We start from the raw sequence: 25,044 nt of genomic DNA, 5'->3' as shown, positions 1-25,044 counted from the left end.
TGGTTATACCAAAATTTGGTTTTGTTAAGCACACAAGATGCTACAAAAATTTTTTGGCAAAAAACCAAAACTTGCTTAAAATTCAGATTAATGTTGACAGAATTAAAATCAAAAGTAAATGAGATATTTGATAATAAATACTAAATACTCATGTCGCATGGGGACACTCAATCTCATAAATCAGACATACATGGTAGTGTGTGTGTGTGTGTGTGTGTGTGTGTGTGTGTGTGTGTGTGTGTGTGTGTGTGCGTGCACATGTGCATGTTTCAAAGGGAGGGAGAGGGGGGGGGGGGGGGGGGGAAGAGGGGAAAGATCTATTGAAATCAATCTGTACCACAGTGTCGCCTGTTCAGCAGCAGACAATGATACACATCTATTTAATGAGCCATTTGATACCATTCATATTGTGACATGTTTCTTTGAACATTGCACAACTTATGTTTGTTACGAACTTGAAGGCAATATTATTGAAATGAAAGAGGGCATAGCTGAAGATGAGATGCGATATAGGATACTATGAGAGAAATTTGAAAGAGCACTGAAAGACCTACGTCAAAACAAGACTCTGGGAATAGATGATGCTCCATCATTAGAACTACTAAAAGTCTTGGGAGAGCAAGCCATGAAAAAACTCTTCCATCAGTCGAGCAAGCTGTATGAGACAGGTGAAAAACACTTGGGCTTCAAGAGAATATAAAAATTCCTGTTCCAAAGAAAGCAGGTGTATGTTACCAAACTATCAGTTTAATAAGTCATTTTTGTAAAATAAACATGAATTCTTTGCAGAAGAATGCAAAAACTGGTAGAAGCTGACCTTAGGGAAGATCAGTTTGGATTCCAGAGAAATGTGGGAACAAGCGAGGCAATACTGGCCCTACGCTGTATCTTAGAAGATAGGCTAAGGAAATGCAAAATTACATTTAAAGAATTTGTATATTTAGAGAAAGCTTTTGACAATGTTGACTAGAATACTCTCTTTGAAATTCTAGGAGCAAAAGGATACTTACAACTTGTACAAAAACCAAATAGCAGTTATAAAGTTGAGGACCATGAAAGGGGTGGGACAAGGTTGTAGCCTATCCCCAATGCCATTCAATTCATAAAATGAACATGCAGTAAAGCAAACCAAAGAAAAATTTGGAGTAGGAATTAAAGTTCAAGCAGAAGAAATAAAAACTTTGAGATTTGCCAATGACATTGTAATTCTGTCAGAGACACCAAAGGATTTGGAATGGATACTGCTTTGGAAGGTCAATGTAAGATGAACATTAAAAAAAAGCAAAACAAGAATAATGGCATGTAGTCTAATTAAATTGTTTGCTGAGGGAATCAGATTAGGAAATGAGGCTCTGAAAGTAGCAGATGAGTTTTGCTACTTGGGCAGCAAAATAACTGATGCCACCCAAAAAAGAGAAGATATAAAATGTATGAGGTCTATTCAAAAAATTCCAGAAAATTCGTAATTTCATGTCAATGGTGTGTTGGAGCGAAATGCAGTTGACACCCTTGCACACATCTGTGTTTACTGTGTAACTGCCAGAAGGTTCATTGTTCTATGTCTCTTAGTTATTGTTCAGTGCTGTATTGAGCAGAATGTTGTGCTTCACAGTTTGTGAATTTTGAGACGGCAGAGCTAGAGGAGCAATGCGTCTGCATTAAATTTTGTGTGAAACTCAAGAAAATCTTTACAAGACACACTAAATGATGCAGGAAACCTGTGATGGCGAGTGTTTCAGCCATATTCAGTATTACAGATGGTTCACATGGTTTAAAAGTGGTCTTATAGAAGTTAAGCATGACCCTCGTTCAGGGTACCCTTCAACATCTACCAATGACACTCACATCAGGAACATCAACGAAATTATGCATGCCAATCAAACACTGACTGAGATATTACAGAAGAATGTAACATTTCAGTTGCATCATGGCATGAAATCCTGCCACAGCATCTTGGAATGCATTGTGTTGCTGTCAAGTTCGTCCCTAGGCCCATGAGTTAGACCAGAAAGACCTTTTCCTTGCAATCTGTGAAGAGATTTTAAATCATGCAAATGAGAACAAGATGTACCTTATGAGAATTATAACTGGTGATGAGAAGGGGGTCTATGGTTATGATGTTGAGACCAAGGTGCAATATTCAAATGGGTCAGGAAGGTTTTGCAAGACCTTTGAAGAATTAGTTCATCATGAATTTGTGCCACAGGGTACTATTGAAACATGTTGCAATGCCTGCAGGAAAGTGTGAGAAGGAAACAGCCTGAAATGTGATGACAAAATTCATGGCTCTTGCATCGCAATAACGCAGCCACACTTTCATCCCTGTTGGTGCAAGACTATTGCACAAAAAATGAAATCAATGTGGTGCCTCATCCTCCGTACTCTTTAGACCTGTCTCCTGTGGACCTTTTCTTTATTTCCACAGTTGAAAACCCTGTTTAAAGGGTAAGGCAATGATAGCAAGAGGCGTACCAAGATTTTTTCTGGAGGTGCAAACAACATTGGGAGCAGTGTATCTACTGTGGAGGAGAGTATTTCAAAGGAGACCATGCACAATAAGTACAAGGTAAGCATAAAAAAATTTTGTGGACAAAGTTCTGGAGAACAGACCTCTAAGACTGACAATGGAAAGGAAAATGTTTACAAAGAAGAGAAAATTGTTAACATCAAATTTGATTTAAGTGTTTGGAAGTCTTTTTTTAAAGTATTTGTATGGAAGGTAGCCACATATGGAAGTGAAACATGGGCAATAAACAGCTTAGACAAGAAGAGAATAGAAACTTACGAGGGGATACATACATACATATGAAAAGAAATATAAAATCAGTAAATCTTAAACACAGTGTTTAATTTGAAAATAACTGTTTTAAACCAGTGTCATTTATTATTAATTTGAAAGTAACCATTTTAAACCAGTGCCATTTATTATGAAATGAAGAGAATCACATTACTGACAGAGTTGAGTCCAAGAATGTACTAGGATAAAAAGCCAAACAACATTCCTCCAGAACCCAAACATCATCTCCCCCATTTGCTTCACCTAGTCCTCCGCAAACCATCAAGCCACCTTCCTCAATGGTTACATCAGTATCTATGTCCATACCAAATGTTCCAAGCACCAGCAATACCTCCACTTCAATGGCTACCACCCATTCCATACCAAGAAGTTCCTTCCATACAGCCTACCATCCTGTGGCTGCTGCATATGTAGTGAGGAGCAATCCCTCTCGAAGTTTGAAGGGCCTCACTGATGCCTTCACAGGCCATAATTACCCTCTCAGTCTTGTACACGAACAGATTGTCCATGCCTTAGTTCTCCAGTCACCCACCACCTCCCAACCTCCCACCATCTGGCCACAGAGGAGCGTTCCACTCATGACCCAATACCACCCATGACTTGAGCAACATTCTCTGCCAGAGTTTTGACTACTTTTTTTTTGTGCTCTGAAATGAGGAATGTTCTACCCACTATCCTTCTCACCCCATCCACAGTGGTAGTCCGCTGACCAGCAAACCTCCACAATATCCTCATCCATCCCTACATAAACCCTGCAAAGGCTCATATCCCTGTACTACACATAGATGCAAGACCTTTCTCATACATTCTCCCACCACCACCTATTTCAGTCCAATCATAAGCATTCACCTATCACATCAAAGGCAGGGCTACCTGTGAAACCAATCATGTAATCTACAAGCTAAGCTGCAACGATTGTGCTGCATTCTACGTATGCATGACAAACAATAAGTTGTCTGTCCACATAAGTGGTCACCGACCAACTGTGGCCAAGAAACTGTTGGATCACCCAATTGCTAAGCATGCTTCCCAACACCACATTCTTCATTTCAATGACTGCTTCGCAGCGTACACCATCTGGATCCTTCTTTCAGCTTTTCTGAACCGTGCAGGAGGGAACTCTCCATGCAACATATCTTACGTTCCCACAATCCTCATTCCACCAGCGCACCCAAGTCTCTTTATTTCTCTCCTCTTCCACTGCCTCCCCCCTGGCCCTCCCCCACCCACCTTAAGGCCCTCTGTCTAACCTCCTGACAACACCTACCTGCCCTACCTTGCTCCCACAAGCAGGAATTTAGTGTTCCCCATCCCTACCCTGCTATCCCTCCCTCTCCCCCCCCCTCTCCTTTCCCCCACCCTCCTCTTTACCCCTGCCACTCAAATTGTCTGCCCCATTCATGTACAGTTGCTCAAAGTCTGGCCTTGGCAGCCAGAGACAGTGGTCGTGCGTATGAGAGATGCATATGCGCGCGCGTGTGTGTGTGTGTGTGTGTGTGTGTGTGTGTGTGTGTGTGTGTGTGTGTGTGTGTGTGTAACTCAGAAGAAGACTTTTTAGCCGAAAGCTTACTTGTTTAGCAGTCTTTGTTGTGTCTGTCTGTGACTCAACATTTCCACTATGTGATGAGTAGCAACCTAGGATAAAGAATCATTAATACGTTAATGTTCATTCATAAACCTGGTAATACCAAGGCCTCTTGAGGAATCATACTGAACCTACAATATCTGCAAAAAATCACGATGAGTATATTTACTGACTGTTAACTACTGCAACAATCGACTTAGGAACTGTCTACCAACAACTCTGTTTTCCTTCTTAGAATGATGTACATTTACATGTCAGCTGACACTGAAAGAAGTGTCAAAAAACTAAATTATCAATATTTATCTTCACTACTATTGTACTGCGGGGACAGGACTGTTAGAGGGCAAAGACACCAGCAGAGGCAAATAACTGCTAGATGACTCTTCAAAGCACCCAATCTGATAGACAGTTTGTCAACAGCAAGGAAGTAATAGGATCACTTGAAAGTGGTTACTGTCACAAAGACGACTAATGCAGTGAAGCCACAAGACTGAGGGAAGAGATTCTTTGACTGATAGCTGAAAAGGTGCCATGGGTGGCACTGAAATGGGTAGGAGTACCATTATTGAGGAGACAGATCTTGATCAGTAAGAAGCTGGTCAAGTAGAATGCCTCTGCAGACAAAGAGATATTTCCCCACAGGGGGTGGTGTACATTAAAACTCCATCTAGGAGAAAAAAGAGGGAGGGGAGATGTTGGATTAAGGTGGTCAACTCAATGTAAGTGGTCCACCTGGAGGTGTGTAAACTGCAAATGGTGATTGCTGTGGTCATTTACACTCTCACTGCTATTGCTTCCAACGTGGTACAGAGGGGGTACACTCACTGACCACATCTGTGCGAACCAGTGTACAGACATCTCTGGATGCCCTCTTAGGGCCAGAACAGTTCCAACAGGCTGCATGATAACAATGTAGCATTGGAGAATGTTTATCAGTGAAACGTGTTTCTTGTAGAGCAATGCAAATTGCAGAAGAGGAAGAAATAAAGTGTTATAGTTCCGGCAGGTGATGGTAATACCGATTACAGTTCCACTGAATGATAACATGTTATGAGTGTCCTGGTTAGGCTTGAAGGGCCACCAGGACTGGCCATGCTACAGGATCACTGACGCTGGTGGAACCCCATCAATGAGCATTGTTTCAGAATATGATAGTGTGACCTGGTGCCTCCAGAGTCACCAGAGTAACTTCTTCTTCTTCTTCTTCTTCTTCTTCCTCACTTTCACAGTCTTTGGTGTCTCACACTCGTACGAAGGCCTATCCACGACAAGTGTGGGGACAGATGAAGAGCAGTCAGCCTTTGCTGCTCTTCCTGCCATTGGCTAGTGTCAGGCCTCTTATCTATGGGTTTCTGGGGAGAGGTGTTCTGACGGGGAGCCCTGTCCCCAGTAGCCCCTGAAGACATTGCCACAAGAAACCACAAGAGAGGAGGGTGGTGGAAGATCCAGTTTTGAAAAAAAAAAACTCAGGTAGTGGGAGTAGTGGCTGTCATATCAGCAGGATGTAAGCTTTCATATTGCCTCAGTGTACAACAGGAGATCCAAAGATGTACATTCCTGAATTTTATTTTCATCCTAAAGATTGGATAAACCAGTTAACATACAGCATACCGTTCTGTGAAACTAACACACAAAGGTGTCAAGGACTACCTTCACAGAGTGACCATCTGCAGTTACCAGATTTAGGGTCTGCCTTGCACATGTAACCAAAGAACAAACATCAAAAGCACCTCACGGGCAGTGGACAGTAAGGTATCACATCACACCTGTACACTATGACACCCTTCAAAGGCTAAGATAAAGGCACCTGTACCTATTCTATTATCCTTGGGACCCTTTCAGATGTACAAGACAGAATGTATGCCTCATTAATCAAGATTAATCTGTAGCTTCTCATCTGTTTGGAGTGTAAGATCTCAGTGGAAGATCATTCCTTGAACCATACTGAATGTCTTGAGTGGGACAATGATCGCTGGTATGTCACCCAGTCATTAACAAAGAAGAGCTGTAGATTTTGCAGCTGAAGAGGCTTTAATCAATAGCAATCTGTTGCACTTTTTTCCTGATGATTCAACTTCTGCAAATTTATCTTCAATATGCTCCCCAAAAAATAATGGCTTTGTTGCAGTAAAATTATCCCATCAGTTCATGTACACACTAACTACTGAATAAATTGTTTCACTCCTATATGTCTGGCTTGTCCCCCTTCACATTGGGTAACAAGTGTAGAGAATGCAGTAGGACTGTAACTGCCCACAATGAAGTTTCGAATCCTATTTGAAGAGATGGTCGGATAAGACCAGTCATTGTTCTCATATAACTTAAATTCCAATCCCGCACCCGGGATTGGAATGACTCCTTACACTCTCCCTTAAAACCCACATCCTTTCGTCTTTCCCTCTCCTTCCCTCTTTCCTGACGAAGCAACAGTTGGTTGCCAAAGCTTGAATTTTGTGTGTATGTTTGTGTTTGTTTGTGTGTCTATCGACATGCCAGCATTTTCGCTTGGTAAGTCCCCCACAAATTAAATCAATAAATGGCCTAGCTAATTTCAAGTCAACTGCTAAGGCATATTTGACTCATCACTGCTTCTATAGCCTCCACAAGTTCCTTCACAAAGTTCACTAACAATTTGTGTCTTTGCGTTAGTGACGTATCATTGAAATGTTACTAGAACTTTAATGATTTACCATGTAAATGTTGCTGTAATACAAATATTAATCTGCCAGTATAGTACATGATCTTTCTGCTTTAAAATATCTACTCTTTATTTTTGTACAATATTTGCTCTATATATTGTAACTCAGTGATCATTTAATGTAGAAATAATGAAATTAATGCCATTTTAATATTATATTTTGTCATACATTGACTTGTCCTACATCAGACTGTACTATTTGTGTACTACATGATTACCAGGACCAATAAAACTCTACTGTTGTGATGAAATGCAGCAATTATCTGACAGAAGACATCTGCCAACTGACTATTACACCTAAAAGCCCTGCCATAGTGATCTCATTCCAGAACTGCAGTATAACTTCCAATCCCTATTCAGATCCCTCGATCCAGCACAGAATCTGTCCCCTGAATCCATCTTGTTAATTACTCCAACAACTCACCACCCTCCACGTACACGTACACGCACACGCACACGCACACACACACACACACACACACACACACACACACACACACAGGCAACTTTTATACACTTCACAAAATCCATCAACCCAACAAACCTGGACTTTGTCACTAGCTACTGCACTCCCACCAAGGGACTGCTGCTCTTGTCAACCGATACCTCCATCCAACTTTCCATAGCCTAGTCTCCCACATCAAAGACATGCACCACTTCCTCAACACACTCTCAGACATCTCCATCCCATTACTACCTGGATCCCTACTTGCCCCTGCCAATGCTATCCCGATATGCACCAACACATTCTGTGCCTATGGCCTTGCCCTATGAAAGACTATCTCATCCAACATCTTTGCGACTCCAAACACACAATCTAATCCCAATACATCCAACTAATTAAACCATTACACATAACTATGTCTCCTTTGAGGAGAAGGTATACAAGCAATTCCATGGACCCAAGACACCATATCCTCATTCCTCCACAGCCTCAATATCTCCTCTCTCATTCACTTCACCCTGTCTTCTTCAGCTCAACATGCTACATTCCTCCATGTGGCCTCCGCCTCTATGAAGTCCACATAAAGCCCACAACCCATCAACAGTGCCTACATTTTGATAGCTGTCATCATTTCCACATGGAAAAAAAAATCACTCCCATGTGGTCATCTGTGGGTGGTGCATCAGTATTGACAAGAATTCCATTCGCTAGTATGCTTAAGGTCTCACTAAAGCCTTCAAAGCCAGAGATTATCCTACAAACCTAGTCTACAGACAGATTTCCCATGCCATATCTTCACACACTCCCTAGCCCTCCCACCCAAGAACCAGCTACGAACTGGGAATCTCACATCACTCAGTATCATCCTGGACTGAAGCTACTAAATCACGTCCTTCACCAGAACTTAGGCTATTTATCAGTGTGGACCAAAAACGAGGACCATCCTACACAGTCTCCCTCCCACACCTCATGAAGAGGTAATTAGCTCTCACCCAATCTATACAATACCCTGATCCATATTCCATGAATATCCTGATCCATATTCCATGAAATTTCAGGATTGCAGCCACATAACATTGATTCTTGCCATGATATTTCAGCTGAAAATCATTTAGCCATCTCCAGGTGAGTGTTTCGCACTGAACACTGATAGTTCACATTGTGACCTTCATACCCAAACTGGCACAAAGATGCATGTGCAAAAGCACACAATCTGAGCAATCTCAGTCGAGTAACATGACCTTTTCAAATATTTTTCCATCAATGACATGCTCTCTGTCGGAATGCACATGCGCAGAGTTAACATTCAGAAGACAAAATAATTAAATTTTAAACAATGGAAAAGGATGGAATGTAACGATATTTAATAATTAAATTTTGCTACATGTGTCACTGATCATAAAATGTTTTCTTTCTGAAGAAATTAATAAAATCACCAGGTCCCATGCCTTATCCACTTGAAAGCTAACACTACAGTTAATAAGATCTTGTGCTAAGTGTATTTCCATTGATTTCTTAACAAGTGAATCCCAGAAGGATCTCAAATCCAGGATTTCCTTGGCAGCACATGTCTTTGCTGGTGAACAGAAGATTACTTCAAAATGATTTTTTTTTTTTTTTTAAGATTCTGCCTAATTTTGATGAAATATTGCCGATGTATGGGAGGTACAGATGTGGAGAATATCCGTTATCTTTGAACACTGATTGTAGGTGTTTGAGCTCCTTTGCAAGCCTGTCTCTATCAGACACAGCATTTGCCCAATGCAGCAAAGTTTGTGGCGGGTAGTGGCAACAATACGCCCACAAATAAAGGTCTGAACAAGATGTCTAGAAATGGCAGACAGCCGCTCTTCTCCATTTCCATCGTAAATTTGATATTCTCACAGATAGAATTCAGATGCAGCAAAAAGCGTTAACCATGCTTCTTCACAGTGGGGGCCACACTACAGAAGTGTCATCCACATAACTCCAAAACACTTATAGTTTATGTTCTGCCAAATCAAATGCTCTCTCCTTAAAGTCTTCCATAAAAGAATTTGCTACCAGAGTGGGGAGTGGCAATACTGTCAATTTGCTCAAAATATTCACTGTTGAATAAAATGCAGATTGAGGAAATAGCGCTATTATATCAGCTTAGAACTTACTACTGATGAATGACAATGAATACATTAGGGTGACACTAATGAACAGCAAGATGACATCGAAGCTTACTAATAAGTCCGACTCACTGAGTCAAGGTGATGTCAGTCTATTAATAAGGTCACCGGAATTGTGAATATGATGTAACTTCTTCCCCACAAAAGTTTCAGTAAAGACACAAGATGGCTAGCACACAATGGAGCACTGATACTGCTCACAACAGGACATAATGGAAGACCTTTGCACATTTTTGGAAGACCACGTAACCATGGTGGAACAGAGCTGTGAGGTCTTAAGCTTTTCGCAACTTCTTGCAAAAGGGAATCCCGCTTTTGTTGAACATTTGCTTCTTCTCCAACAAACACCACTGAGACTAAAAGACTTAAAACTTTTGGACGAAGTCAGTAATGGCTACACGTTTGACCTGTTAGAAGAATTAGAATTTTTTAAACATTTTGCTTGCAAAGATGGATTCATTTAAAATGAACAGGTTCAACTCAGAAACAGAAATTTTCTAGATCATTTCAGACCCCTAGTTTTGGTAACTTTACAGGGAAGTGGCTTGATATTCCAGATGACTACTGTTTATGTAATTTTCCTCGTCTGTTAATGGTGATGGTACTCTGTTTCTTCTTTGTTATGAAATTAATGCATTTCTTGAAGTTTAGATGTTTTTCAACATTATAATTATTAATTTTAACATTTTCAAGCCAGAAGCTATCCTTAACCCCAATGTTGCATACATGATACCGACCTCTCTCTCTCTCTCTCTCTCTCTCTCTCTCTCTCTCTCTCTCTCTCCCCCCCCCCCCCCCCCCCCTTTCATTTTGCAACTGACTGGTTGTTATTTCTTCATGAAGACTGATAAGTCATCTTGTCAAGTTTTACAGCTTTACCCCTATTGTGGCTCCATAAACTTTCCTGGCATAGTAATTGATAATATTCGTGTCAGGTCACCAGCCAGAACATAACATCATCTTGACACAGTACATTGGCAATCCACCTGGTCGCCACCTTCAGGTGAGTAAGCCATCGCACTAATTCAACGGAACTGAAATTAAACCACAGCAGTGGCTCCTTTAAACACTGCTTATAGGCCCACCATGCTTGCGCAAACATAACTGCCCTCTAGCACACAAAACAAGACCGCACACCGGCGATGAAAACTGGAGAAAATGACAAATCAATATCAATCACTGCTGACACCTTTTGATGATCAACACAAAGACCATTATTTTTATTGTCAAATAAAGCAGGGTTCCAGCTCTCACTGGAAGGATACCCCTTATCTCTGTTTATAATATTGTCAGATAGCTGGATTTGAATAGCTTCTTTTACTACACAATCCCAATAACACGACGATGAGGCAACCACTTACATCTCTCCCACAACATTTTACGTCCTTCAGTAAGACAATGTTCTGAAACTGCAGATTTTGCGGCTAAAATAAATGCATGTGGTGATGGTGCTCCATGCACTGACCCTGGACCATACAAATCGCTTGTACAATAAGCTTTCCCACATTGGCAATGCATTTGTAGGCACTAGGCATCAAATCATCCTTCATCAAGCCAAGCAGCACTTTTGTCTTAGCTGGTGGAAGGAATACACTTTTAATATCACATCTCTTTAAAGTTCTTCCTATTTTTGAAGATACACTTCCAGCGAAAGGTAGGAACACCATCAATTTGCTTGTACCTTCTGTTGATTCCTGCGGAGGTCCAATCTATAGAGCCTAATAGATCTTATTGTTGGTATAACCTTTCTGCTTGAATACTGCATTTAGATGATCCAGTTCTTAAGTCAAACAATCTACATCTGCGATGGCATTTTACCAATGTACATAGACCCCTTTGCAGTAGTGTGATGTATGACAGGTTGATGCATGAAGACGTACCTCCATATGTGCAGGCTTATGTAAACACTGTGTCCTAGGTGTCCTAATGTCCCATCATCCCTCCTATAGACCAAGACATCTAAAGATGGAAGTTTTCCATTCTTTTCAATTTCCATAATAAACTTAATACTGGGATACAGACAATTAAAATAATCTAGGGAACAATCCAGAGTATCCCACCCATGTGTCCACACCATAAACATATTGTCATTATATCTCCAAAAATAAGTTTGTTTTAAGAATGTCATCTTCAGCACCGGGTCCTCAAAATCTTCCATACACATACTGGGAACTATGGGGAATAATAGACTCCCTATGGCCACTTCGTTAGTTTGTTCAAAGTATTTCTCATTAAATAAAAAATATGTCACCGTCAACAGATGGCATAAAAGCTTAGTTGTTTCTTTGCGCTATTTTTCACCAATTAACTGTAAAGAATCTTCCGGAGGAAGGTAAAAAGTGACATATCAAAACTAATGAGCAAATCCGTAGGATTGAGACACAAAGATTTCAAACACCAAACAAAAACCAAGGGATTGTAAATATGATGTTCGCATTTTCCGACATGGGGACTGAGATAAGATGCTAAATACTTGGCCAAGTTGTAAGTAGGAGCATCCAAATTGCTAATAACAGGGCAAAGAGGAATTGCTTTCTTGTGTACCTTAGGCAAACCGTATAATCTCAGTGGCACTGCAGCACCAGGTTAAACTTTTTTAAGAGCACTGTCAGACAATGAACTCTTCTTCAAAAGTGAAAGCATCTTGCATTTCATACATTCACTTGGATCATCCTAAAATCTTTGGCATGCCAAATCTCCAAGTAAAAGATACATTTTACTCAAATAATCATCCCATGAAAGGAGAACTCTTGCATTGTCCTTGCTTGCTGGGAGAATTACTAAATCCATGTCTTCTCTGATGGACCAGATCAGAGCTCTTTTAAGTGAGGAGATGATACTTCATGGGGTTGGCACCTGACGCAACATATCTGAGACCTCTTGCCTAACTTCATCAGCTTGATCTTTCAGCAAATCTAAAAAATGCCTGTTCAACTGAGGAAATGAATTTAGTAATGGGAACTCCCTGGACACAGGGGCAAAATTTAATCCCCTTTCCAATACTGCAAGCATAGAATCATCCAACTGTTTGGTTGCGAGATTAATCACAACATGTCAATGGGTATCATCATCATCTATCATCCATTTGCATGGACCCAGCCTGATATTGCCCAGGACAAACTGTCAATTCATTCCCAGGATGCAGCAGACAGCAGCACCGATACTTCCAAACATAAATAAAATAAATATCCGGAAATGTAATCCAGTTGTCTGAGTGTAAAATACACTCCTGGAAATGGAAAAAAGAACACATTGACACCGGTGTGTCAGACCCACCATACGTGCTCCGGACACTGTGAGAGGGCTGTACAAGCAATGATCACACGCACGGCACAGCGGACACACCAGGAACAGCGGTGTTGGCCGTCGAATGGCGCTAGCTGCGCAGCATTTGTGCACCGCCGCCATCAGTGTCAGCCAGTTTGCCGTAGCATACGGAGCTCCATCGCAGTCTTTAACACTGGTAGCATGCCGCGACAGCATGGACGTGAACCGTATGTGCAGTTGACGGACTTTGAGCGAGGGCGTATAGTGGGCATGCGGGAGGCCGGGTGGATGTACCGCCGAATTGTTCAACATGTGGGGTGTGATGTCTCCACAGTACATCGATGTTGTTGCCAGTGGTCGGCAGAAGGTGCACGTGCCCATCGACCTGGGACCGGACCGCAGCGACGCACGGATGCATGCCAAGACCGTAGGATCCTACGCAGTGCCGTAGGGGACCGCACCGCCACTTCCCAGCAAATTCGGGACACTGTTGCTCCTGGGGTATCGGCGAGGACCATTCGCAACCATCTCCATGAAGCTGGGCTACGATCCCGCACACCGTTAGGCCGTCTTCCGCTCACGCCCCAACATCGTGCAGCCCGCCTCCAGTGGTGTCGCGACAGGCGTGAATGGAGGGACAAATGGAGACGTGTCGTCTTCAGCGATGAGAGTCGCTTCTGCCTTGGTGCCAATGATGGTCGTATGCGTGTTTGGCGCCATGCAGGTGAGCGCCACAATCAGGACTGCATACGACCGAGGCACACAGGGCCAACACCCGGCATCATGGTGTGGGGAGCGATCTCCTATACTGGCTGTACACCTCTGGTGATCGTCAAGGGGACACTGAATAGTGCACGGTACATCCAAACCGTCATCGAACCCATCGTTCTACCATTCCTAGACCGGCAAGGGAACTTGCTGTTCCAACAGGACAATGCACGTCCGCATGTATCCCGTGCCACCCAACGTGCTCTAGAAGGTGTAAGTCAACTACCCTGGCCAGCAAGATCTCCGGATCTGTCCCCCATTGTGCATGTTTGGGACTGGATGAAGCGTTGTCTCACGCGGTCTGCACGTCCTGCACGAATGCTGGTCCAACTGAGGCGCCAGGTGGAAATGGCATGGCAAGCCGTTCCACAGGACTACATCCAGCATCTCTACGATCGTCTCCATGGGAGAATAGCAGCCTGCATTGCTGCGAAAGGTGGATATACACTGTACTAGTGCCCACATTGTGCATGCTCTGTTGCCTGTGTCTATGTGCCTGTGGTTCTGTCAGTGTGATCATGTGATGTATCTGACCCCAGGAATGTGTCAATAAAGTTTCTCCTTCCTGGGACAATGAATTCACGGTGTTCTTTTTTCAATTTCCAGGAGTGTAGATGCAATCTCTTTCTAAGGCAAAACCAACATGCTTCTTAATGTTGTTGACCATTTTGGTCCAAATTTAACGAACAATTCTGGCAAATTTAGGTACTATGACTTCATTCCAGCATCTCAGGAGAAAAGTGAGGGCACTCTGCAACTTCCCCTTCTTCTTACGACGTTTATCAAACTTCCTTACAAGTTCAAATATCTCTTCCCCATAGAAGCTCTCGATGTGGCTCCATAACTTTCCTTGCATAGTAATCGATGATATTCATATCGAGTCTCCATCTGGAACATAAAATCATCCTGATACAATATTTTGCCAGTCCACCTGACCACCATCTTCAGGTAAGTATGCCGTCGCACTAATTCACTGGAATTGGAATTAAACCACAGCAGTGCTCCTTTATGCTCCACTTGTAGGATCACCATGCAGGCGCAAATGTATGTTTAAAACTCACGAAAATGGTAAATCAATATCAAACACTGTTGACACTTTTTGATGACCAAACAAAGACTATTGTTTTTTTTTTTTTTAATATCAAACAAAGCAGGGTTCAAACTTTTACTTAAAGGATACCCCTTATCTGTGTTTATAATATTGTCAGGTAGTGGGATTTCAAAAGCTTATTTCACTATACAGTACCAATACCATGACACAGGGGGCAGCCACTTGTGTCTCTTCATACAAAATTTTACGTCCTTGAATAAGACAGTGTTCCCCAACCACATGTGGTGAGTCTGAACCGTTCGAATCCTTTGTCCAATATAGGCTTTCCCATGATGGCAGGGAATCTTGTAGACATCGAGCTTCCTCAAATCCAAATCATCCTTCACCAATCCAAGCAGCACTGTAGTCTTACCTGGCGTGACAACAGTGTTTGATATCGATTTATCATCTCCACAAGTTTTCACCGCTGGTCCCTGTTTTGCTTTGCCCTACAGAGCAGTTATGTCAGCACAGGCTTGGTGGACTTACAGGAAGTGTAGACAGGAGCCAAAACTGTGGTTTGATTTCATTCCCAGTAAGTTGGTGGATGGCTTACTCACCTGAAGAAGGCACCCAGGTGGACCGCCAAAATATTGTGTCTAGGTAACATTACGCTCCAGCTGGGGACCCAGTATGAATGTCATTTATCACTACTGTTCACTGACGTACAACATTTTAAACTTTGACAACAAATTTTAAATACCAATGCAGCAGTTTGGAGCCCTTCATTTAACAGGCTCCAACTTACAAAGAATTAAAAGTTGTGAACAAAAAATCTACATCTATACTCTGCAAACCACTGTAAGGTGCATCTCAGAGGGTACATCAAATTGTACCAGTTATCAGGGTTTCTTCCCGTTCCATTCATGAATGGAGCATGGGAAGAATGACTTAGTGCTCTGTGCATGCAGTAATTGTTGTAGTAATCTTACCCTCACAATCCCTGAGTGTGTGATACGTAGAGTAGTGTAGTATATTCTGCGAGTCATCAGTTAAAGCCAGTTCTTGAAACTTTGTTAACAGACTTTCTCAGGTTGGTTTATGTCTATCTTTAAGAGTCAAAACCCCCTGTTAGTCCTGTTTGGCAACATTCTAGACCCACTGGCATGAGTGATATGTAAGCAATCTCCTTTGTAGACTAATTGCACTTCCCCAGTATGCTACCAATACACTGAAATCTATTATCTGATTTACCCAGGACTGAGCCTATGTGGTCATTCCATTTCATATTCTTACAAAATGTTACACACAGTTATTTGTACAAGTTGGCCAAGTCCAACTGTGACTCACTGACTTTGTAGCCATAGGATATCACTTTTTTAAAAAAAGTGCCAAGTTTTACATTTCTGAATATTTAAAGCAAGTTGTCATTCTTTGCACCACTTTGAAATCTTAATATCTACCTGAATATTTATGCACCTTCTTTCAGATGTCTGCAAAAAGTCGCGGTTGTTAATACTATCTGCAATGTTGTTACTAGACATCATGAACAGCATGGGGCCCAAACACACTACCTGGGGCACACACGAAGTTACTTCAACATCTGATGATGACTCTCCATCCAAGATAACATGCTAAGTCCTCCCACCAAAAGTCCTAAATCTAGTCATAAATTTCATTTGATACCCTGTATGATCATACTTTTTGACAATAAGCGTAGGAGTGGTACTGAGTCAGGTACTTTTTGGAAATCAAGAAATACTGCAGCTAACTGACTGCCTTGATCCAAAGTTTCAATATTTCATGTGAAAAAAGTGTGTCTTCCTTTGATTGTCTAGCAAACCTACACAGAAAAATACAAATGAAATCTGAGACGGCTGAGTGTCTAGCAAACCTGCACAGAAAAATATAAATGAAATCTGAGATGGCTGATACACTTTAACACAGTTAGCCATTAAAACTGCAACACCAACAACGTCGCAGGCAACAAATGACAAATTGGCACAAAGAATATTATGAGGTTGGATAGGAAAATTATAAGCACTTCAGCACAACAGCACAAAGTAGGTAAATGTAACTCAATTTACGTACAGTATATAAGAAATATTATGCTGTGAATTTCTCACACAAAAAAATTACATTTGTATCTTGATTGTCCATGAAAAGATCATGCAATGCCTTGCGTAAGGAGAATAATGCACCAGCATACATTGGAATTTGACAATAGTAGTATAGTGCTGACTATGAACCTGTTTGTGGCACCGTAGTTGGTTGCATGGTCACTAATGAATGAGACAAGAACTTAAAACGTATCAATGAAAGGAAGGTATCTCAAACAGAATGACTTTCTCCATTTCAACCAGCACAGATTTTGAAAACATCCATCATGTGAAATCCAACTTGAACTTCTGTCACATGGCATACTGGAATCCAGGGAACAAGGAGTCACATGGGTGCAGTATTTCTCCAAATGCAAAAAGCACAAGACTAACTACCTCATAGATGCTTATTACGAAAAGTACAACTGTATAGGGTATCAAGTGAAATTTGTGACTGAAATGAGGTTGTTTTGTTAGTGAGGACGCAGGAATTTATTTTGAATGAAGAGTCAACTGACATGCAGAAGTAACTTCGAGTATGCCCATGGGAAGTGTGTTGGTATCCTTGCTACTCATGTTGTATGTTAATGACCTCGCAGACAATATTAATAGTAACCTCAGTATTATGAAAAGGACAGATTGCTACCCACTATATAGCAGAGATGTTGAGCTGCTAACAGGCACAATAAAAAAGACTACTAAACACTTAAGCTTTCACCCAGATGGCCTTCTTCTGAAATAGACAAAACACACACACACATTCATACAAATGCAGCTCACACACACATGACCACTGTCTCTGGATGTCAGCACCAGAGACAGTGATCATGTGTGAATGAGCTGTGTGTGTGTGTGTGTGTGTGTGTGTGTGTGTGTGTGTGTGTGTGTGTGTGTGTGTGTGTGTGCATTTCAGAAGAAGGCCATCTGGTTAAAAGCTTAAGTGTTTAATAGTCTCTCTCTCTCTCTCTCTCTCTCTCTCTCTCTCTCTCTCTCTCTCTCTTTTTCCCCCACCTGCCTGCAACTCAACATCTCCACTATATGGTGAGTAGTAATCTATCCTTTTCATAATATTGTCATTAATCCATCCTGGATTTTCAATTATTCAACAGTAATCTCGGGTTTTTCACACATTGCAGTGTGAACAACAAAGTATTGTCTGAGCAAAGCTGCTTAAATATTTAACCAGATCTTGATAAGATTTCAAAGTGCTGCAAAGATTCGCAGCTTGCTTTAAATTTTCAGAGATGTAAAATTTTGCACTCCATAAAATGAAAAAAATGTAGTATCCCACGACTATCACATCAATGAGACACAGCTGGAATCAGTCAATGCACACACATACCTGAACGAAGCACTTTATAGGAACATGAAGTGAAATCACCACATAGTCTTGGTCATAGGTAAAGTATGTGGCAAACTGCGATTCATTGGTAGAATACTAGAGAACTGCATTCTGACTACAAAGGAGACTGCATACAAAATACTCACGCAACTCCTCTTAGAATATTTCTCAAGTATGTGGGACATTCACCAAATACGACTAAAAGGGGATACTGGATGTATACAAGGAAGGGCAGCACATAGGGTCACAGATTTGTCTGATGTATGGGGGAGTGTCACGAAGATGCTGACAGAACTGAATGGCAGATGCTTGAAGATAAACACAAAGTAAATTGTGAAAACATATTGGGGAAGTTTGTAGAACCAACTTTAAGTGATAAATACAGGTATACATCAAAACCTCCTATGTTTAACTCTCCTAGGGATTGCAAAGACAAGATTAAACTTACTACTGCACGCACAGAGGCATCCAAGCAACCGTTTTCCGAGCACTCTGTACATGAAAGTTACAATAGGTTTTATAATCTGTCAGGCACTTCACAGCAGTTTGAAAAGTATAGATGTAGATGTAGATGTAGATTATGTTTAGCTTCTTACAGTAGTTGTGGTTGTCCAATGACACTGAGTTTAACAATGGAATGTGTATCAGAGAGCTGCTTGTTTTTGAGACTGTGGGTGATTTGATTATTGTAGTATTGTGTCTATTGTGGTGGTTTTCATACAAATACTGAATGAATTTTGGCCATTTTTCTTTGTATAGTACAGAAAGTTCTGGTAGACTGTAAATAATTTAAGAGTGAAGAAGATAGCTCATCAAACAGTGCAAGCACTGAGACATAGAAAGTACGTAAAAAAAATAAAAACTTTGTATGTGCCCATCTTAACTCATCCATTTTCTCAATTGTTACCATTTTGTGTCTTACACCAACTGTGGTTTTGTGTCAGTGTAAACCAGAGAGGCACTTTAAACAGCTTGGAAGCTTTTTGACTTTATATATACAACTATTACCTGCTGTCACCAAAATTTCATACCATTATGAGTATTGTGCCATAGTGCCGCTACTGCAAAAAATCACTTAATCTTAACAATGCCATCAGCATCTAAAACACAATGTGATGGATATAAATATAAAACAGCAACCACCTTCCCACGACAGAAAACACTTTTCTTACCAAAATTCAGTTTTATGCTGAAAAGTTTTGACGAAAATTCTCCATTTTCTGTACTTCCACCAAACAGATATATGTAGTTTCTCCTTGTATCATGGGTAAGTGTATGGCGAGTTAATTTTGGTGGGGTTATTGTTGAATCGAATGCCCTGAGTGACCAGTTGCGTTGTTTCACATTGTAGTACCACAGCTCACTGGAGAGCTCCCCTGTAGCAAGTTTTCCACCAAAAAGGACGAAGCCTCCAGGATACCTGTCCAACCAAAAAAAAAAAAAAATTACTTCATTAGTACCAAAGTAATTCAAGGAAGTTATAAAAAAATTTTTATGAAAGCAAAGAACAATTGTTCCCAAAATATTTTCAATGTTGTTGTTGTTGTTGTTGTTGTCATCTTTGGCCTGATGACTTCACGCATCCCCACAGGCTAGTCTATCCTGTGCAAGCCTCTATTCACCTCTGCATAACTAGTGTGTCTATATTCACTTGAATCTACTTACTATATTCAAGCCACAGGCTCCCTCAACAGTTTTATCCTCTGTTTTTAATGACAGAGAGCAATTAATTTTAATTTAGAGACTGGCACTTACTTCTATTGTAAACCAAACGTTAGTTTAATCTGTATATGGAAAATAGGGTGAGTACAATGATTTACTTCAGTCTTTGTGAATAACATTAACATGTACAGCATTTGTTTTCTCCATGTGATTCTTTTCATGGACTTAAAAAGGTATCACTTCACAGTAGTTACTACCAAATGTCATATAAAAAGAAACAAAACTGGCATTCTCAGAACTGGGGCATGGAATATTAGACATCTTAATCGAGGATGTAGGTTAGCAAATTTATAAACAGAAATTGACAAGGTGAAATCACGTATTAGGATAACCAAGACTTCTGCTCAGGTAACAACACAAAATAAATATTGACAATGCAGGCATAAGCTTAATAATGAACAGGAAAACAGAAATGTGAATAAACTATTAAGAACAGCATAGTGACTGTATTATTGTAACCAATATAGATAAAAAAGCTAATGATCATCACAGGCACATGAACAAAACACACAAACACACGTGTGTGTGTGTGTGTGTGCGAGTGTACACCTGTCCTTTTTTTCCCCTAAGGGAAGTCTTTCCGCTCCCGGGATTGGAATGACTCCTTACCCTCTCCCTTAAAACCCACACCCTTTCATTTTTCCCTCTCCTTCCTTCCTTCCTGACGAAGCAACTGCCAGTTGCGAAAGCTTGTAATTCTGTGTGTGTGTTTGTGTGTTTTGTTCATGTGCCTGTCTGCCGGCGCTTTCCCGCTTGGTAAGTCTTGGAATCTTTATTTTTAATATATTTTTCCCATGTGGAAGTTTCTTTCTGTTTTATTTATAATGATCATCACAGTAACACAAATTTATATGCGTACTACCTCTGGAGATGATGCAGACTTTGAAAGAATATATGGTGATATAAAATAAATTATTCAGATAGCTAAGGGAGATGAAAATTTAATTGTGATGGGTGACTGGAATTTGATAGTAAGAAAAACAACAGAAGGAAAAACAGCAGAACATGGCCTAGGGGAAAGGGATGAAGAGGGAAGCCATGTGGAAGAATTATGCACACAGCACAATTCAATCATTGCTAGTATTTAGTTTAAAAATCATGTAAGAAGGTAATATAAGGCTAGAAGAGATCTGGAGACATCACAAGGTTTCACACAGATTATATAATGGCAAGACAGAGGGTTTGAAACGAGAATTTAAACTGCAAAACATTTCCAACTGCAAATGTACCAGCAGTTAAGTAAGCACTTTTCAGCCTATTATGTTGGAAGCCCTCACTCACCGTGAACCATGGACCTTGCCATTGGTGGGGAGGCTTGCGTGCCTCAGCGATACAGATAGCCGTACTGTAGGTGCAATCACAGTCGAGGGGTATCTGTTGAGAGGCCAGACAAATGTGTGGTTCCTGAAGAGGGGCAACAGCCTTTTCAGTAGTTGCAGGGGCAACAGTCTGTATGATTGACTAATCTCGCCTTGTAACACTAACCAAAACGGCCTTGCTGTACTGGTACTGTGAAGGGTTGAAAGTTAGGGGAAACTACAGCCGTAATTTTTCCCGAGGGCACGCTGCTTTACTGTATGGTTAAATGATGATTGTGTCCTCTTGGGTTAAATACTGCGGAGGTAAAATAGCCCCCCATTCGGATCTCTGGGCGGGGAGTACTCAAGAGGACGTTGTTATCAGGAGAAAGAAAACTGGTGTTCTACGGATCGGAGCGTGGAATGTCAGATCCCTTAATCGGGCAGGTAGGTTAGAAAATTTAAAAAGGGAAATAGATAGGTTAAAGTTAGATATAGTAGGAATTAGTGAAGTTCGGTGGCAGGAAGAACAAGACTTCTGGTCAGGTGAATACAGGGTTATAAATACAAAATCAAATAGGAGTAATGCAGGAGTAGGTTTAATAATGAATAGTAAAATAGGAATGCGAGTAAGCTACTACAAACAGCATAGTGACTGCGTTATTGGGGCCAAGATAGATACGAATCCCATGCCTACCACAGTAGTACAAGTTTATATGCCAACTATCTCTGCAGATGATGAAGAGATTGATGAAATGTATGATGATATAAAAGAAATTATTCAGATAGTGAAGGGAGTCGAAAATTTAATAGTCATGGGTGACTGGAACTCAATAGTAGGAAAAGGAAGACAAGGAAACGTAGTAGGTGAATATGGACTGGGGGGAAGAAATGAAAGAGGAAGCCACCTGGTAGAATTGTGCACAGAGCATAACTTAATCATAGCTAACAATTGGTTCAAGAATCATAAAAGAAGGTTGTATACATGGAAAAAGCCTGGACATACTAGAAGGTATCAGATAGATTATATAATGGTAAGACATGAGATTCAGGAACGAAGTTTTAAATTGTAAGACATTTCCAGGGGCAGATGTGGACTCTGACCACAATCTATTGGTTATGAACTGTAGATTAAAACTGAAGAAACTGCAAAATGGTGGGAATTTGAGGAGATGGGACCCAGGTAAACTGAAAGAACCACAGGTTGTAGAGAGCTTCAGGGAGAGCATTAGGGAATGACTGACAAGAATGGGGGAAAGAAATACAGTAGAAGGAGGATGGGTAGCTTGGAGAGATGAAATAGTGAAGGTAGCAGATGATCAAGTAGGTAAAAAGATGCAGGCTGATAGAAATCCTTGGGTAACAGAAGAGATATTGAATTTAATTGACGATAGGAGAAAATACAAAAATGCACTAAATGAAGCAGGCAAAAAGGAATACAAAACATCTCAAATATGAGATCAACAGAAAGTGCAAAATGGCTAAGCAGGGATGGCTATAGGACAAATGTAAGGATACAGAGGCGCATATCACTAGAGGTAAGATAGATACTGCCTACAGGAAAATTAAAGAGACCTTTGGAGAAAAGAGAACCATTTGCATGAATATCAAGAGCTCAGATGGAAACCCAGTTCTAAGCAAAGAAGGAAAAGCAGAAAGATGGAAGGAGTATATAGAGGGTCTATACAAGGGCAATGTACTTGAGGACAATATTATGGAAATGGAAGAGGATGTAGATGAAGATGAAATGGGAGATACGATACTGCGTGAAGAGTTTGACAGAGCACTGAAAAACCTAAGTCGAAACAAGGTCCTGGGAGTAGACAACATTCTGTTAGAACTACTGACAGCCTTGGGAGAGACAGGCCTAACAAAACTCTACCGCAGATGTCTGCTTGTGTCTGTGTATGTGCGGATGGATATGTGTATGTGTGTGAGTGTATACCTGTCCTTCTTTTCCCCTAAGGTAAGTCTTTCCACCCCCGGGATTGGAATGACTCCGTACCCTCTCCCTTAAATCCCACCCCCCTCCGCCTTTCCCTCTCCTTCCCTCTTTCCTGAAGAAGCAACCGCTGGTTGCGAAAGCTTGAATTTTGTATGTATGTTTGTGTTTTTTTGTGTGTCTATCGACCTGCCAGCGCTTTTGTTTGGTAAGTCACATCATCTTTGTTTTTAGATATGTTTTTCCCACGTGGAATGTTTCCCTCTATTATATAAATATGTTTTGTTGCTGCAGATTGGTGAGGAGAGTTTATATATATCATCAAATAGACAAAACAACCAGGCCTAGAAGCAATCTTTAGATATCACATAAGGTACAAAATTTGACGGGTGAAAGGGGAAAAAAAATGCAGAAAATGAGGCAGGCAAAAGAAAATCCAGATATCTCAAAAGTGAGACTAATGGGAATTGCGAAATGGTAATGCACGAACAGGTAGAAGAAAAATGCACACTTGTAAATGCATGCATCTCTATGGAGAAGACAGATGCCACCTACAGAAAAATTAAAGAGAGGTTTTAGGAAAAGCGAAACATTAGTATAACTGTTAAAGGCTCAGATGGCCACAAATAGGGGCAGAAAAGTGGAAGGAATATACATAAGGTCTATATAAAAGAAACAAACTTGAATATAATTTTATAGCAAGGAAAAAAAAAGTAGATGCGGTGGGAGATATGACACCGCAAGAAGAATCTGACAGAGCACTGAAAGTTCTACGTGGGAACGAGGTACCTGGAGTAGACAACATTCCCTCTGAATTACTGAGAGAACTGGGAGACCTACCATGACAAAAACATTCCACAGGATATTTAAAAAATATGATAGGCAAAATACCAATAGACATCAAGAAGAATGTAATAATTCCAATCCCTATGAAGGGAGGTGCTGACAGGTGTGAATATTGTTAAACTGCCATGTATTAGGTCATGGTTGCCAAGTACTCACACAAATTATTTCCAAAAAATGGAAAAACTGGTAGAAGCAAACCTAGGGGAAGATCATTTTGGGTTTCAGAAAAATGTAGAAGCAACCAAGGCAATACTTACCTTAACTTGAAGACAAACTGAATAAAGGAGGAAGTGCCTATATTTGTACCAACTGCTGCTTTACAGAAATCTTTTGACATTGTTGGCAGGAATACAATATTTGAAATTCTATAGGTAGTAGGTACTGAATACGGGGAGCTAAAGGTTACTGATAACTTTTAGGTAAATCTGACTGCTGTTATAAGAGCTGAAGGAGAAACAGTAGTTGGGAAGGGAGTTAGACGAGTTGTATCCTATGCCAAAAAGTTATTCAGTCTGTTCAATGAACAAACTGTAAAGGAAACCAAGGAGAAATTTGGGAAGGGAATTAATGTTCAGAAGAAGACACAAAAATTTTGAGGTTTGCTGAAGACATTGTAATTCTGTCAGAGACAGAAAATGACTGGATTGTTTGTTGGAAAGAGATTCTAAGATAAACATGAACACAAATAAAGCAAAGGTAATGGAATACAGTTGAATTAAATCAGGTGAATTTGAAAGAATTAGATTAGGAGATGAAACACTAGAATAAGTAGATAAGTTTTTGCTATTTGGGCAGCAAAATAACTGATGATGGTAGAAGCAGAGAGGATATAAAATGTAGACTATCAAATCAAGAAAATTATTCTCGAGAGAAAGAGAAATTTGTTAATATCAAATAAAAATCTAAATGATAGGACATCTTTTATGAAGCTTTTTGTCTGGAGCAGAGCCTTGTATAATAGTGAAACGTGCATGATAAACAAGGCAGACAAGATGAGAATAGAAGATTTTGAAAAGGAATGCTACAAAAGCATGCTGAAGATTAGATTG

General features: G+C 40.6%; 1 protein-coding gene across 2 annotated transcripts in view; it reads right to left on the bottom strand.

Annotated features, from left to right (window-relative positions):
* The window catches only part of LOC126272042 (multiple epidermal growth factor-like domains protein 8), a 371,715-nt gene that overhangs the window by 246,291 nt on the left and 100,380 nt on the right, over positions 1 to 25,044 (bottom strand). For both annotated transcript variants that reach the window (XM_049974556.1, XM_049974557.1), the window contains exon 6: positions 19,360 to 19,607. In XM_049974556.1, coding sequence (XP_049830513.1) covers positions 19,360 to 19,607 — 248 coding nt within the window. The remainder of the gene's footprint in view (positions 1 to 19,359; positions 19,608 to 25,044) is intronic.

This window comes from Schistocerca gregaria, chromosome 5, assembly GCF_023897955.1.
Source record: "Schistocerca gregaria isolate iqSchGreg1 chromosome 5, iqSchGreg1.2, whole genome shotgun sequence".
NCBI classification, from domain to species: domain Eukaryota; kingdom Metazoa; phylum Arthropoda; class Insecta; order Orthoptera; family Acrididae; genus Schistocerca; species Schistocerca gregaria.
The sequence above is the reverse complement of the archived record's forward strand: the minus strand, read 5'-3'. Positions and strand labels throughout refer to the sequence as shown.